The sequence below is a fragment of the Urocitellus parryii genome, unplaced genomic scaffold (assembly GCF_045843805.1).
Source record: "Urocitellus parryii isolate mUroPar1 unplaced genomic scaffold, mUroPar1.hap1 Scaffold_61, whole genome shotgun sequence".
In the NCBI taxonomy this organism is placed as follows: domain Eukaryota; kingdom Metazoa; phylum Chordata; class Mammalia; order Rodentia; family Sciuridae; genus Urocitellus; species Urocitellus parryii.
Genome location: NW_027554109.1, coordinates 2,932,154 through 2,949,075, shown reverse-complemented (window position 1 = coordinate 2,949,075; position 16,922 = coordinate 2,932,154). Strand labels below are relative to the sequence as shown.

The 16,922-nt window shown below is 48.5% G+C and overlaps 1 protein-coding gene across 1 annotated transcript; it reads left to right on the top strand.

Moving 5' to 3' along the window:
* Positions 1–61: 61 nt before the first annotated feature.
* LOC144252847 (ubiquitin carboxyl-terminal hydrolase 21-like) lies at positions 62–13,213 on the top strand. The gene is given in 6 exon segments (XM_077794927.1): positions 62–116; positions 438–693; positions 8,093–8,631; positions 9,748–9,842; positions 10,689–10,791; positions 11,739–13,213. Coding segments are annotated over 6 exon segments (2,523 nt in total).
* Positions 13,214–16,922: the final 3,709 nt, after the last annotated feature.

The window sequence follows — 16,922 nt, the reverse complement described above, 5'->3', positions numbered from 1 at the left end:
AGTCCTCCCTGCCCAAGGCTGACCACACACCTTGGGGCTACTTCAAAGCAGAAAGAGATACATGACCAAAGAATCATCATGCTTGCAGGGAGGGCAGGAATATGTGAGGTGTGAAGGTGAGTCTGGGCGTCACCGTGATACTTAATATCTGTCCTTCTGAGGACACACTTTAGGACATGGCCATCTTCTCACCTCTCCTTATTTTTTTTTTTTTTGGTACTGGGGATTGAACCCAGGGGTACTCTACCACTGACACATATCCCCAGTCCTATTTTGTATTTTATTTGTAGACAGGGTCTCACTGAACTGCTTAGCACCTATAGGTTTCTGAGGCTGGCTTTGAAATGTGCCCCTCCTGTCTCAGACTGCAAAGACACTGGGATTACAGGCATGTGCCACTGTGCTTGGCCCCACCTGTCCTTACTTTTTATCCACAGACTCCCTGACAAATGATTCCTCCGCCAGTCAGCGCTCCATTCCATCCACAGCTCAGCTGAACTGCTCATGTCAGCAGCACCTCCAAGAAAATAGACGCTCCACCCTGGCACACTGCAGGAAGCCCACGCTGATCACACGCAGCTCCTCTGTGGGGGAGGAAGGACGGCCCAGATGGTCCTCCAGAGCCCCACAGGAGTTCCTCCACCAGTACCTCCACCTGGACCAGTGCATGAGCCATGGCCCACAGAGTGCAAGGTAGGGATGAGTGTCAGGGGCTCCTGTGTCCCTGCCTGAGGGCTGTAACATGGGACCAGCATGCTACTGTGACCACACCATCCTAGGGGCACCTTCGCCCCTGCTTTATAGCTGTAACATGGGACAAGCATGATCTCATGACTACACCAGCCCAGGGGATCCTGTGCCCCTGCTTTATAGCTGTAACATGGGACAAGCATGGTCCTGTGACCATACCAGTCAGGGGCTCCTGTGTGCCTGCTTCATAGCTGTAACATGGGACAAGCATGATCCCATGATCACACCAGCCCAGGGGCTCCTGTGCCCCTGCTTTATAGCAGTAAGATGGGAGAAGCATGGTCCTGTGACACACCACCTTAGGGGATCCTGTGCCCTTGCTGTCGAGGGGTAACTTAGGACAAGCATGGTCCCGTGACCACACCAGCCCAAGGGTTGCTGCATGCCTGCTTTAGAGCTATGAGTTTGATCAAGCATGGTCCTGTGACCACACTGGACCCAGGGCTCCTGTGTCCCTTCTTTAGATCTGTAAGATGCGACAGGCAGAGTCCTGTGACCACACTGGTCCAGGGGCCCCTGTGCTCCTGCCTTACAGCTATAAGATATGACATGTTTGGTCCTATGACCACATTAGGCCAGGTGCCCCTGTGCCCCTGAAGAAGCTGGAACAAACATGTCCAGTGACCACACCAACCCTGGGCTCCTGTGCTCCTACTTGGCCATTGTAAACCCCAGAGGGAAGACCTCTCTTCAGGTAAGCACACAACAGAATGTCATCTAAATTAACCCTCACAGTTGCTTGGCAGTAGCAAGTGATGATTGGGTCCCTGAAAATGTCCTTTTGTCAAGGATTACAAACACATCAGGGTCTGGAGTTTCAGAACTGAAAACAAAACCTGGCTGTCTTTCCCTATGCTGGTAGGAACCAGTCCTACCATGCTTCTGCTTAGAGCTGTGCCATTTCTTGTAGTGACTGCTATCCACAAGTGCTTCTTAGATTGAAAATGTTTAAATTAAATGAAATTTAAAGTCCAGAGTCTGTCCAGGCAGAATGGCTTATGTCTGTCTTCCCAGAGCCTTAGGAGGCTGAGGTAGGAGGATGGAGAGTTTGAAGCCAGACTTAGCAACTTAACAAGGCCTCGATCAACTTAGTGAGATAATGTCTCAAAATAAAACATAAACAAATGGCTGAGGAATGTAGATCTATGTTTAAGCACCCCTGGGTGCTCTCCCTGGTACCAACAAATAACATAACATAAAATGACATAACATGCTACAAAATAAAATGAAATCCTGAGCCTCAGTGGTGACAGCCACACTTAAAGCACTTTGTGCCTCATTTGGCTTGTTCCACCTGCATGGACTCCCCGCCAGGAACAGTCCTCTGTTTTCCAGCCCCAGCTGCCTCTCACAGGCACTGTGCCTGTAGCCTGCACACACTTATATTTCCTTTTATTCCCATTGTTTGAGCAATAAAAGCCATGGAGCTGCTTGGCTCTGCCAAAGCTAGTTCTGGTTTGCTCCCAGAGCCAGCAGATCTCAAGTCATGCTCCTTATCAGTTGATTTAGAAATATTTAACTTATGTTACAAAGATTAAGGCAGATGGAGGTGGCTCACTTCATGTCATCTGTGGGAGTGTTTTCCTACACAATCTTTCTTGAGCCACCAAACCCTGGGCCTTGGTCACATTTCATGGACAGCAGTGTCCAGGGCAGGACAGGTTCCATTGCAGCATGGCCTCAGGTTGGGGATGCTGGCTGCCAGAGTAGGGGCTACACCTCCTATTTGTCCTCATTTTACTAGCTGCCAAGCCTGGCCTAGGATCTGAAGTCCTCTGTCTCAGAACCTTGAGTAACTGGATCACGTGCACACACCACTGAATTCAGCTTAGACCCCATCTGAGGGTAACTGATCCCCTGGAAAATCCCTGCACCTTCCTTCTGATGGTCCACAGCTCAGCCTCCAGCACTCATGGAGAGAGGGGCTAAGTCCAGGACGAGAGGGCCAGCAAGTCAGGGCCCCTGTACTAGGCAGCTCCCTGGTCCTGTGTCGAGGGTCCCTGGGGCTTCTGCCCAGTCATGGTGAGGTCCAGATTCAGGTTCTGTCGTTGTCTGTGATCATGTTCACTTTGTCAACTCTTTGACTTCATCTTCAGAATGGGAATAGCGAATGCCAGGCTTTCCCAGGACCATCAACTAGTCCATGACAGATCAGCCCTGTCTCCTGCTGTTCTCAGGCTGTATCCCCTCCCACTAATTGCCAAGGAGGGGAGAGTTCCAGGTTTTAAAATCACGTTTCTGTACAAGGTACTCAACATTTATGCCTTGAAACTAATGTTCATGTAATGCCCCTGAGGATTTGTGGGATGTTCCTTTTGATGCAGGAAGATGGGGGTCCTGAGACCCACCTTCCTGGGAGTGACCGACATCACTGTTGAGCTTGCTGCAGATCACACCTAGTGCAGAAGGCCCAACACGATGTTGGCACTGCACTACTCACTCCTGAGACCCTGCTCATGGGTCATAGGGCCGATGTGCAGTGTCCCTGCTGGAGCGGGACGTCAGGGTCCTCTCTGTGTCTGCTTCCTCTGTAAACCTCTGTTATCTTTCCAGCTGGAATTCACCTCCTCTCTGGATTACCCTAGTCAGATTCCTTGAAACAATAGTGAACAAACTCAAGGTCTTGTGCATGCTATGTGAGCATTCTACTGCTGAGCCACATCCCAAGCCTTTTTAAAATTTTAGTTAGGAGAGAGGGTGTCACAGAGTTGCTCAGCTGGCCTTGAACTTGAGATCTTCCTTCCCCAACTCCTTCAGTAGCTTGGAATACTGGTGTGGCCCCTACTCTAGCCAGTTTTGATGACCTTTCAGAGAAATTGAAACTTTCTGCCTGGTATTATGGATTTTATGTTACTGTTACAGCTCTGGGAAGACAGGAACTCGGGACAGATGATAGATGAATGATAGACATATGGTCCATGCCATCGAAGGAGTGTGGCAGAGGACCTGGACCTACACACAGCTGTGGCAGCATTGCTGGGCCCAACGACTCAGTCTTTCAGGATTATCAGATGCACTAGCAAACTAGACATTAAAGAGAGTCTTCTAGGTTACAGAGTTAAGACAACACACCAGTAGATGGTTGGTTGGGAAGTTATCTCAGTTTTCAAAACTGTGTGTTCAGTAGAGACACCAGGAAGCCCAGTCTGTAAGGCTGGGCTGTGATTCTCCTTTTCCAGAACCTAGTGAGGAATCTTCCCTGATGGCAGGGGGCAGATTGCAGGTGGCAAGGGGCACACCTACGTGCATGATAGTCACTAAATATAGTCACCTCCTCTCTGAGTGAAATGTCACAACCTGTGGTGAGACTTCAGGTGGTGAACCACGTGTCACCAGGGGAGGCCCATGAAGAGTGCAGTGTGACCTCAAACAAGCTGCATGTGTAGGAGCAGCAGGAGGTGGCCCCTGCCTGCCATGTGGGTGTTCCTGTCTGTGCTACCCTGGGCTCTGTCTCCTGGTGCTGCCTTCCTTATGCTCTAGCATAACCATGCAGAGTCTGGTTCTGGACATGATTGTGATTTTGCTCTGATTCTGCTCTTCAAGAGCAAAATAGCCCCCAGGGTCCATTACCAAGCCACACAGAAAAGTCTTGGACAAAGATTAACTGACACACCCAGGCGAGACAGATACCAGACACTCTCCTGCAGAAAGAAAAATGTCCATTCTCACAAGGATTATGACAACCCAGAGTCCACACAGCAGGCCCGACACAGCATTCAGGACAGAATCCAGACTTTCTCAACATACAGAGATGCAGTGATATGAAAACAGTTCTTAAAGGAAGGGGCAGAGGCCAACCAGACTCCAGCCCAGACATGGGAGTTGTCAGATGCTGCCCCTAAAGCCCTGTTTAACAGCACTCCACATGAGAAAGGAAACACTCCTGAGATTAATGGAAAGATGGAGAGACCCTCCAAAGTCTGTCCTGTGAGAGGACCCTTCAGGTATGTAAAAACAAAGACGTTCTCAGGAGAAAGAGAGCTGAGAGAGATTCCAGGAGATCTGCCTTGAGGGCATGACTGACCAGGGCACTCTTCAGGCAGAAGCAGGGGACCAGAAGGAAAGGTGGCCCCAGGAGTGTTCCTGTCACAAGACAGAGAGAGCCCACCTCCTCTAGGCCCTGCAGTTCATTTAAGCCATTGTTTTCCACACAGGACACCTATGAAAAGTGAGCAAATATGCATCATTGATGGTCACTTTGAAATAAACGCTGTATCCTTAGAGTTCTCTTCTATTGGTAAAAGTAAGAGGAGAATGGTGGCAGCGTTTATATATTCCACGGATTTGGAAAATACATATAAAAGGTAGATACCGCTAGAGTCTGATTGTAATGCACCTGTGTTCATTTCATTGAAATATTCACAAGACTGAAAATCCAGGGGACTTAATGGATTAAAACATGTATGAAAAGCACAATTTATGAATCATTGAGTGAGGCCTCCTCTGGTTTCCTTTCTTGGCTCCCTCACCTTCTGCAGCCACATGAGGCCCCCGTGACACATTGCCCATTTGTCTCATGTAACTTCGTGTCATGTTCATTTCTTCAGTTCTGGCGATTGAACCTAAAGGTGCTTACCAGTGAGTTCACCCAGCCCCTCTTTTATCATTTTTGATTTGTTCTTCTTAGTTATACATTAGATTAGAATGTATTTTGAAATATATATATGGAGAAGAACCTCGTTCTTCTGGCTGTATATGATGTATAATCACATTGATCATATAATCATGTATGCATATAGGACACCCCTTCTGTATAAATTTTGAGACAGTCTCACTATATTTCTGAGGCTGCATTGAGGTTGCAATCCTCATGCCTAAGCCACCTGAGTCTCTGGGTTTACAAGTAAGACCGCCATGCTTCAGCTTTGGGATCTTCATTTTATGAGAGACTCTATTGGCTCCAAATTTCAAAACTGATTTTCTTTTGGCATGAAAAGAGTTCCACGGTACAGCCTCCTGGCCCCCATTGATTCTGATGGGCAATCAACCTTATTTTGTTCTTAATTCTTTCTCCTTATGAATGACTTTAACTTCTTTATAAAAATAACCTTTGAAGGGCTGCAGTTGTGGCTAAGTGGTCGAATGCTCACCTAGCATGGGTGAGGGACTGGATTCGATCCCCAGCACCACACAAAAATAAGTAAATAAAAATAATGGTAATGTGTCCACCTACAACTAAAAACAATATTAAAAAATAAACTGTGAAAAGCACAACATAAGGTTGACCATCGTAATCCCCCACAGATGTTGATCTGTGCCTGGGACATAAGGAAGTCAGAGGCCTAGGGAGGCCAGGAAGCCTGGGAACAGAAGTGGCGCTTCCAACCATCAGGGCTCACGTTGACAGGAGACAGCTCGGGCCTGCACGCCTGCCAGTCTTCTTACACGCTGGTGGCTACTTCTCTATGTGACCTGAGAGCTGAGGACTTGCACTAGGCAGATGTTCTGTGGGTAGGCCTGAGAGGCCCTGCCCTCTAGAAACAGCTGCACCTTGGTGTGTTTCTGAGATCTCAGGTGCATCGAGACCCTTGAGGCCTCCAATAGCTGAGATGCTATTGTGAATATTGACTTTCTTCCACACAAACAAAATCCTATTAAGAATCCTGACATAAAGGATGAAAAAAGAGACCTGAAACTCAGAAACTTATGGTACAGTTCCCCAAACCCATATTGAAATGAAACTTTTGTGAAGCAGAAGATGTTGTGTAGGGGAACCGGGAGGTTCCCAGAGGGTGCTGCCCAGGATAAGGACTGGAGAATGTGGAACCTGACAGAGTCTTGCGTCTGTGTTCTTCCTTACCACTTGAGTTTAAAAAATAGTGATCCACACCTTTTCTAACCTGAATACAGTTCCCAAATGGGAAACTTTGCTATAGATTTTTACATTTTATGGAGAGGTATTCACCCCTCTGAATGCCTCTTCATAGACTGTGACTCATGATAGAAACCAGATCTGGGGCTTGGTTCAGACATCCCCTAGTGTACTGAATTCTAGCCTGTGAGCTGGATCCTGTGAACACTTAGAGGTGGCAGTGCTTGCTGGATGCTCTCTGACACCATATCAGGTTGCTTTCAACCTCTCAATATTTGCCTTCCAGTGTGTCTCCTCCATGTGGTCTAACAGAGCATCCAGGTAGTGTGAGTGGCTAGGGGAAGCCTGCTGTGGTGCAGGAAAGAGTGATCCACAGTGAGCAATCTGGCAGTGTGAGGGTTGTGTGGACACCCTTCTGGGGTGCAAGGATGGCAGTGTGAGGAGTGTGTCTAAACCTGCTGGGGTTTAGGGAAGACTGACCCTCAGTGAGAAAGCAGTCTGTGTGAGGGGTGTGTCTAGACCTGCTGGGGTGCAGAGAAGACAGCCACAGTGAGCAAGCAGGCAGTGTGAGAGGGGTGTCTAAACCTGCTGAGGTGCAGGGAAGCCTGACACTCAGTAGCAAGAAGGCAGTTTGAAGGTTGTGTGGACACCCTTCTGGGGTGCAAGGACAACAGGAAGTGTGAGGGGTGTGTCTAGCCCTGCTGGGGTGGAGGGAACACTAGCCACAGTGAGCAAGCAGGCAGTGTGAAGGTGTGTCTAGACCTGCTGGGTTGCAGGGAAGACAGTCACAGTGAGCAAGCAGGCAGTGTGAGGGGTGTGTCTAAACCTGCTGTGGTGCTGGAAAGACAGCCACATTTACCAAGCAGGCAGTGTGAGGAGTGTTTACTCCTGGTGGGGTGCAGGGAACACTGAGCCAGTGAGTAAGCAGGCAGTGTGAGGGGGGGTGTCTAGTCCTGCTGGGGTGCAGGGAACACTAGCCACAGTGAGCAAGCAGGCAGTGTGAAGGTATGTCTAGACCTGGTGGGGTGCAGGGAAGACAGCCACAGTGAGCAAGCAGGCAGTGTGAAGGTGTGTCTAGACCTGGTGGGGTGCAGGGAAGACAGCCACAGTGAGCAAGCAGGCAGTGTGAGGGGTGTGTCTAGAATGTGGACATCCTTTTGGGGTTCAGTGAAGAGTGACCCTCCGTCAGCAAACAGGCAGTGTGAGGGGCATGGAAACACCTGCTGGGATGCAGAGAAGGATGACCCAGCTTAGCAAGGTTCATGGGGTGGTGAGGCAAACACTGGCTGAGTGTCCACACAGTGGAGGCACAGGGGTGCAGTTCAGGAGAACATCCCACATGTTTTGAATCACGGGTTGCCCTGGTATCCTAGGTGGGGAGAGTCACAGATGAGCAATACATGTCCCAGGTAGACGTCAGAGCTGCCAGGCCTCAGCCAGCTTCCTCCAGTCCAAAGGGGTGCCTGGGGCTTTGACACCCCCTGATTCCTTTCTGGAGTCAGTTCTGCCCTTCCCTTCTTCCTCTTTCAGGAGTGACAGCTTCTCTCAAAACTCGAGGACTTCATTCCAGATGAGGAGTGACATGGCCAGCCAGAAGCTTGCCCAGGGCAGTGGGCCCTGTGTTAGCGGGATCTGTGGTCATGGCCAAGACCTCTGCGTCCAGTCCAAGCCTCGGAGGCCAAGCCTGGACTTCAGATGTCTCAGTGGCAGTTTGTCCCAGCACCTGACCTCCAACAGCCACACCACAGGCATTCCCACACGTCCTGAGAGACACAGGGAGGATTCGTCCTGCCGCACAGCACTCAGAATCACACCACTCTCAGCCTTCCAGATCCTGAAGAAATCCATGATGGAGGGACGCCACAGCACCATGGCAGCAGCTGCTCCAGGCAATCGTGTCATGGCTACGCCCTGCCAATCCCACCACACAAGCCAGGCAGAAACACCTCGGCAGAGCTGTCCATCGCATGACCCTGTGGTCAGGAAGAAGGACCGATCCTTGTCTTTGGCTGCCACCAGACCCAGACACAGAGACTTCCCTGCAGTGGACAGCAGCCTCCTTCCACAAGGTCAGTGTCAACCCCAGCTGGGTCAGGGGAGTGGGAGGAAGGACAGGGTACTCTCCGTTTGCTGGCCCTCAGCACCCAGGCCCTAGGAAGACATTTGGGTGACTGACATTTGGGATGCAGGCCTTCCATGCCACCCCAGCTGTTTCTGGGAGAAGTTCCTGGCCCTCCTGGTTAACCACAGTGCAGTGTGTCACAGGCTTCCTTGTGGCTCAAATCATAGCATTTCATTCATTTACAAACCAAACCAAAGACTTAAAAGGAAATCTACCTCAGCACAGATTGCAGCCAAACCTGGAAGTACTCATACAACAGCATGAGAAACTCAGGGTGATTTCTGAGACACTTACCTCTCTAGGGTGAAGTCTGAACTTCTCTTTGAGGTCCTTCCCCGGCCACGGGTTTTCCCTGTGTGCATTCCAGGCCTGTGGGCTCCTCATCTTCTTGAGGCAGGAACAGTATCAGGTCCCCCCATTGGCACTCCTCCTGAGAACCTGTGAACCTGCACAGCCTTCTTTCTTCCAACCTGCTGCTTAGGGGAGTTGGCAGGACAGAGCTTCATCTCCCCTTCATATGAGGCCTGAGGTTAGGACACATACTCAGCATCCTCAGGGGCAGAGATGACTCAACCCCAGGGTCCTGCCATCTGGTTTGGAGCTCTGTGCTCATGCCCCTGGCCTGGAACTGAGGCAGAGGTTTTTGAAAACAAGCTCCTGCCCCCCCAGAATTCACCTCCAGCAGGGAAGGTAAAACACACATATATAAACCTGTGCCCATGTTTTCAGTGTGGCTTGTGGGGGCTGCACGGGCCTCAACCTGTTGTTGCCCACTGTGCTGGTCGAGCTGGTTAAGCAGGATGGTAGGGTAAGAGGGGAAGTGAATGAGAGAAGGCAGAAATCAAGGGGTCTCTGTAGATTTCAACTGGGGCAATCCCTGTGTTTAGGAGGGACTTCCAAACTCTCTGTGCTGTGGCAGGATGTGTCAGAGGTGAACCATGTGCTGAAGGATCAGGGCCTGTGCCCTCTGGGGGACTAGTAAGACCCAGAGTGACTGAAGGGCATGGGGCAGGTCCATGCAGAACCAGCTGGGGCCACGTGGGTCTGACTCCCTCTGTCACAGCTACCTTCCCTGAGGCCCACAAGCACTCCCCACGGGGCATGGAGAGAGCGGGACCCTCTGCTGAGTCCAGGAGCCTTGGAGCCAGCATTCACCAGGTGAGTGGGCTTTGAATGTCTCTGCAGGCATTTGGACAGGTGTAAGTCCACACCCCAAGAGCTGTCAGTACTCCCCACTGCTGGGAGCTCCCTCAGAGGATGCTGCCTGGGCTCATACCTCAGCTCAGGGCCCTGGTCAGTGCACAGTCCCTAGTCTGGAAGGACTGAGTCACTGGCACCTTGACTCAGCTGGTGGTCAGAGCAGGAAAGCCTGGGTGGTGCTACCCCCTGAAACAGCCTCATTCACAGAGTCTCAACAAGAATAGGAATGGTGCAGCAGAGGATGAGTCAGTGGAAGGCCCAGATGTGTACCAAGGTGACAACAAGCAGATTGGTGCCTGAGGACTGTGACATGCCTGCTGGTATGGCCCGGGCTGAGAGGGCAGCTGAGCTGATCACCTCCACTGCAGCTTGTGAGCTGTGCTGAAGGCTTCCGGGCATGCACCATGGCCCCAAGTCCACCTTTCAGGGACAGGAGTGCCCACAGGATACTTCCCCTGATCGTCTCTGGGAGGCTGGCAGGGCCTGGTGAGGCTGGAGGCACATATAGCCCATGCAGTCTGCAGCCAGAGCTGTCCATGCCCAGTGGGCCTCAGGGCTGGGTGGACCCAGCCACTAGGAGCATTTTACAGGAGACTTTCCCCAGATGCTGGATCCAGGAAGCTGGAAGAGACTTAGACAATTCCCCTATTCCCATTCCCACTTGTCTTCCTGCCTGGTCTCCGCAGGCTCCACAGTGCAGTGTGGCCAACCCAGTCGTGGCTATCTTGACTTGAACACAGATTTTCACCTCCTCCTTGTTTCTTCTGGTCAGTAAAGGCTGTTTCTTCACTGTCTTCTCTTCAGCCAGCAGGAGTGGATGTGGGCCATCGGAATCCTGCTGCATCTGAAGATGACTCCCTGCCCAGGAGCACAGGTCCCTTCACACTGCAGGCCATGCAGAGAACAGGTGGGAATTCCCAGAATGTCCATGAGCCCAGGAACCCAGGGAGCCCTCAGTTTGGCTCTCGTAGCTGCTCACATGAAGCCCTTCCGTCACACAAAGGTCTTGTAAGATCTAGTGAGATCCCACCACCCTATGTTGAGTAGAGCCTCCAGCTGGGCTGGCACGGTAAATCCACTCTTTCCTGTCCCATATCTGGACAATACCCAGGATCTATGGCTTTATTAGGTACCCTATGGATCCTGGACTTGGGGTTGGGACATTGGGTAAATCACTGAACCTCAGTCGTGTTTCTTATCTGTGAAATAGGGAACATGCCTGCCCCTAGGTTTGTGGAAGAACCCCAGTACAGGAACTGGGGTACTGCAGTCAGATATGGCCACTGCATGAGCCAGGAGGAAGGGCTCCAAGCCCCAGGTCTGCAGTTCCTGGTTCTGTAGGCCGAGGGCCACTGACATGGGTCCAGGGGAGGAACAGGAGCAAGAGCACCAGCAGAAAGAGCCGTGAGTCTGGCCAGCAGCCACTCAGTCCCAGTGTGTGGAGCTCCAGCTGCAGGGCCTGTGGAGCCACCTTCCTCCAGAGTTGGTTAGCCAGCCTGCCCAGGAGGGTGGGGAGTGGTACCAGTGACCAGCTCCACTTCAGATGCAGTCTCTTGATTCATTTTATAAAATCATAAGCCTGGGAAGAGAAAACCTGTGGTTAAACCATGTGTTTTATTTTGGATCCTGTACATGTGGGTACCATAGAAAGTAAGAAAAACATATTTGGTGAGAGACAATGAAGTGGTTGGGACCAACAAAGATGGCATGGGCCTTGCAGAAGGAGTTATCTGGGCAACATCTCTGGCCATAGCTGCTGTCTGGCTGGCAGAGGTTTGTGTGAAGTCAGGGGGGAGTGACCCTGAGCTAGAGCCTGGCCCTGTTTGGCCTTCACACCACCTCATGGTGGGACAGGTCCAGCCTGTGGTTTCCACAAGGCCCCTGGATTCTCAGCACGGCCTGAGCAGGACCTGAAACCCCCTGTCAATGTCCAATCCCACGTAGGGTCTCAGCTACAATTTGTACCCTGGGCCTACAGCAAGGATCACTGGAACCCAGTCCCTGGGCCAAACTCTATGCTATGACATTTTCCTCCCCTGCCAGGTCCCACTGATGAATGGCTCAAGCAACTGGAACTTGGATGGGGACAGACCTGGGGGCCTCATCCCCTCCAGGCAGATCATGGGGTTCCCCTGCCTGGCTCACCACCCCCAACTGTGATTCTGCCCATCCCCTTCTGGACCAACTTAGCCCATTCCGCATCTGCTCATCATACACTACTTCTGGGCTCTGGTCATGTTGGCCTCCAAAACCTAGGAAATACCTGCTTCCTGAATGCTGTGCTCCAGTGCTTGAGCAGCACTCGGCCTCTTCGAGACTTCTGTCTACAAAGAAACTTCCGTCCAGAGGTGCCTGGAAGGGGCCAGGACCAGGAACTTACTGAAGCCTTTGCAGATGTGATGGGTGCCCTCTGGCACCCTAACTCCTGTGAAGCTGTGGATCCTACTGAATTCCAAGCTGTCTTCCAGAAATACGTTCCCTCCTTCTCTGGAAACAACCAGCAGGATGCCCACGAGTTCCTGAGACTCCTCATGGAGCGACTACACCTGGAACTCCACAGACCAGGTTGCCGGGCTCCACCAATCTTGGCCAATGATCCAGCTCCCTCTCCGTCTCTCAGAGGAGAGACTCTGCTCAAAGGACCGGAGTTAAGTGATGATGATCGAGCCGACCTCATGTGGAAGCATTACCTGGAACGAGAGGGTAGCCAGATGGTGGACCTGTTTGCGGGCCAGTTGAGAAGTTGTCGCATGTGCCAGGCCTGTGGGTCTCACTCCATGACCTTTGAGGTTTTTTTTGATCTGTCCCTGCCCATCCCCCAGGACGGGTTTTCTGGGGAGAAGGTCTCTCTGTGGGATTGTTTTCACCTTTTCACCAAGGAAGAAGAGATAGAGTTGGAGAATGCCCCAGTGTGTGACCCATGTGGCCAGAAAACACAGAGTACCAAAAAGTTGACAATACAAAGATTCCCCTCCATCCTCGTTCTCCATTTGAACCGATTCTCCTCCTCCCAGGGCACCATCAATAAGATTTCACTGGATGTCGACTTCCCCCTGCAGCAGATGAGCCTCGAGGACTTCACCAGTGACAGAACTGTGAGCCCTGTTTACGAGCTTTATGCCCTGTGCAACCACTCAGGCAGTGTCCACTCTGGCCACTACACAGCCCTGTGCCGAAGCCAGACTGGCTGGCATGTCTATGATGACTCTTGTGTCTCCCCTATAAGTGAAAGTCAAGTGGCATCCAGTGAAGGCTACGTGCTGTTCTACCAACTAATGCAGGGGCCCTCCCAGTGCTGGGACAGCCCCCATAAGCCCTGCCGTCTGTGAAACCCTTAAAACACCCTGAAGTCCCAGGGTCCCCATTGACCTGAGCTATCTCTTTTTCTGTATTTTTATTTGGGGAGCAGGGTGGAGTGGATGTGGTTCCCATTTTTATTTTTTGTACTAAAATGTACCTTTCCATCTGGAGGCTCCCTTTTCACCCAGCCCTGTGTACAGAGCTTCCCAGACTTCTGCCCATGGACAGCCCCTATAAACTCTGAAACTTAACTTTTTGTGAATAAATTAAGAAAAAAAAACATATTTGGGAACCCAAAGAACAATGTGAGGCTGTGCTGTATTTTCCCCATGTGAGGCTGGAGTGCCCATGAAGGCCCCATGAACTTGCTGTGTGTCTGCCTTTGTGTGCTGTTGCTGCTACTGGTCACTGATTTCCTGCTCCTGTTCTAGCAAATTCAGCTGACCTGGACTTGTGTGACAGCATCCCCAGCCAGCCTTTCTCCCAGTCACCCGGGGCCATGTGAGCAGGCATGTTTGGGGGGTTGGTGGGGGGGTGGCATGGTGGGGCTGTGGCTTACCTCAGGGTCAGGAAGGCTGGACAGGAACCACAGCTGCTGTTGGCTGAAAGACCTCCCGAGGCTGGGTAACCTGGTCTGTGAAAGGGACAGTTGTGTCCCAGATCAGGTCTTCGTCTGGGATGGAGTAGAGCTGAGGCCAGCTGGAGGTCAGAGCATGGAGCTGAGACGCCTTGTCCTTCCCCGGCAGCTGGACTGAGGTCTTCAGTTCTTCTCAGGACCTGTGCCCCCCCTCCACACACACACACACACACACACACACACACACACACACACACAGAGAGAGGATCACCAGCCTGCACCCCGGAGACAGCAAGGGAATGCTCATCCTTGCTGTGAGCCCCCTAGGGCCCAGTCCCGGTGGTTCTGCTCACTGGCCTTAGCCCAGGCTCCCCATCTACTTTGGGGTAGAGTCTGGCTGCAAGTCCTTCCTGAGCACAGAGCACCATCATTAGCTGTGGAGATCTTTATTCCAGGATGAAAATGAGTTACTCAGAAAGGTATTTATCCTTTTCAGTTTTCTTAGTTGAGAATGGGGTAATGCTGACATTAATGAGATTTATTTCTCACCACTGAGTGAAAGAACTTTGTGCACTCTATTTAAGTTACAATAAATCATGACATTCTCCTCCGTAATAGGTGAATCAGGGTACAATGACTAGACCTGTGTGAGTGCTGGACACTGTGATCTCTCATCATTCTGATGTTTTTCTTTTCCCAAATTATTTATACATATCTACTGATCAAATACAGAATTGAGGGAGATCCCCAATATGGTTCCAGCATGTCTCTATGCATAAGTCCCTACACTTCTTCATCTATGTGCTACAAATTCTAGTCATTTTCTTCCCCTGCCATCTAAGCCCCAGATCCTCAATCCAGGAGTCAGCCTGGTCCCTCAATGTTCATTGTCCAAATTGATGGCCTGGGAACTCGGAATGAACTAAGTTGAGTAGATCATAAAGCTTACTTCTTTGCTGTACTATGTCTCAGGAATTGATCTTTTGTTTCCTGCTACCCATTGACTTGAAAATTATTGTTTCCTCTATCTCTCCATACTCTCATTTTAAGCAACAAGGTAAATCTAGTTTGTTACCGTATATTGGACATAATTTGAAGATAGGGTGAGTTTTTCACTGTCTCCATTGAAGATGGATTCAAGATTGTCAATTTTATAGACATCTTTTATAAGGAAACAATATAAAAAAATTATCATATCTAACACATATGACTGATGACTGAGATTATGTACAAATTATTTGACATGCACATGCTTCCGTCTCTCTCGGGTAAAGCTTCATGTGTGATACAAGAACTTAAACACTTCAGAGTAACATAAACTATGTATTTTTCATTTTTGCATCCCACACATGATTTTCCAAAGCACTTTGCTCATATTTGGTGCCAAATACTGTGTCCTTTACTCAAGTTTCTTTTCATACACATCATGTATTATAAAATTCTTCCTAACACTTTGATTTAAAAAATCAATAACAATATATTCAAACATTTCAAATTAGCCATATTTTTCATAGGTATTTTTAAATTAACAGTTTGAAATTTTAGCAAAAGTGAGGTGCTAAGCAACTCAGTGAGATCCTGTCTGAAAAGAAACTATAAAATAAGACTAGGGATGTAGCTCAGTGGTTGAGTGCCCTTGAGTTCAAACCCTTGTACCCCCCAAAAATGTAAAATGCTGTTTTCATATAAGTGGACTCTCCTAGTTCCAAAGCTTCAAAAATATTCAGGAGAGCATTTATTATCTAAATACTAAGTGATTTTCTATGATATACCTTATTTAATTTTAAAATGTTTATTGAATTTCCTAAATAAATATTGCTCAACATTAATATAAAGTTAAAAAATGTAAAATCAAAAAAGTGTTGATGATTTTAGTATTTTATTTTCCTTGGCTCAATATTTTAAACATGCAATCCTTTCAACATTGTGTTAATATATTTTCTCTCAAGAATTTATGTATATTATGGATGTATAATTTTTTTCTATTCAAAATTAGCCAGGTGTTTCTTCCTCTGTACAGTGGGATGATAGTACTGACGTCCTCATCATATGATTAGGAGTAAAAATTGAGAGAATTCCTGCCAGGCTACCAAGAAATGATAGTGATGGTGATGATGTTATCATTGTGGTTATTTTGATAACAATTGAGTATTATATTTGTGCGTGTGTGCGTGTGTGTGTGTGTTTGTGTGTTTGTGTGTGTGTTACTAGGGCCATGAATATGCTAGGTGAGTACTATATTATTGGGCTAAGTCCCCAGTCTTTTTTTTTTCTACATATTTTGAGATGGCCTTGCTAAGTTGCCTAGAATGGCCTCAAACTTGTTATCTTCTTGCCTCAGCCTCCTGCAGAGGTGGCATTATAGACATGCACCATCATGCCTGTTTGGTATTACAGCTTTTAAAAGTTTTCATTTGCTATCATGAACACTAGGTCAGAGATCTATATGACCTTGAAAATATGATTTTGGATGATTGTGTCATATCTATATTACATACTACAATTGAATCTTTTATTTTTTTAAATTTTTTAAGTTAAAAGTGAAAAAGGAATGTTGGGTTTTTCCATCCTCAGATGATTTGTAAATCAGAATAAAACATCGACATTTTTAAGGAACATAGTGATCCTTTACTGAACTACCTGCTCTTTTCTCTACACTGTCCTCCAGTTCCAAAGAAATACATGATTTCTATAATTTATTCTGAATTCTATTTGAAACTGCTAAGAACTATAATTGCTTTAAGTGATTAGCCACAAGCTGTGAAAAGTTGTTAATTTTTAAAGAGCAAGGATTATCCCTTAATATAGGTTATAATGAATAATGATTTAAACTATAAGGAAAATTTGCTTGTTGTCAGTCATCTAGAATTCCCCTCCTCTCCCTAATTTTTTATTACTCTGAAAAAGGCATGTTAAAGAGAACTTTTAGTTTTTAAATTGTTAGGATTTATGTAAATATCTATAAGTATTCTAAACCTGAAAATTTTCTTGACCAAAGAAGAAATACATTAAAAGTAGAGACGTCTGATTAAGGTTCATGACTGCATTCATTTAGAAAGTATGTGGAAGACAGGGAAAATGTTGGTATTCAATAATTAAAACACTGAATATGGCTTTTCTTTTCCGGAGAGGGGCACAGTCTTGTGCCACGCTCTTCTCAC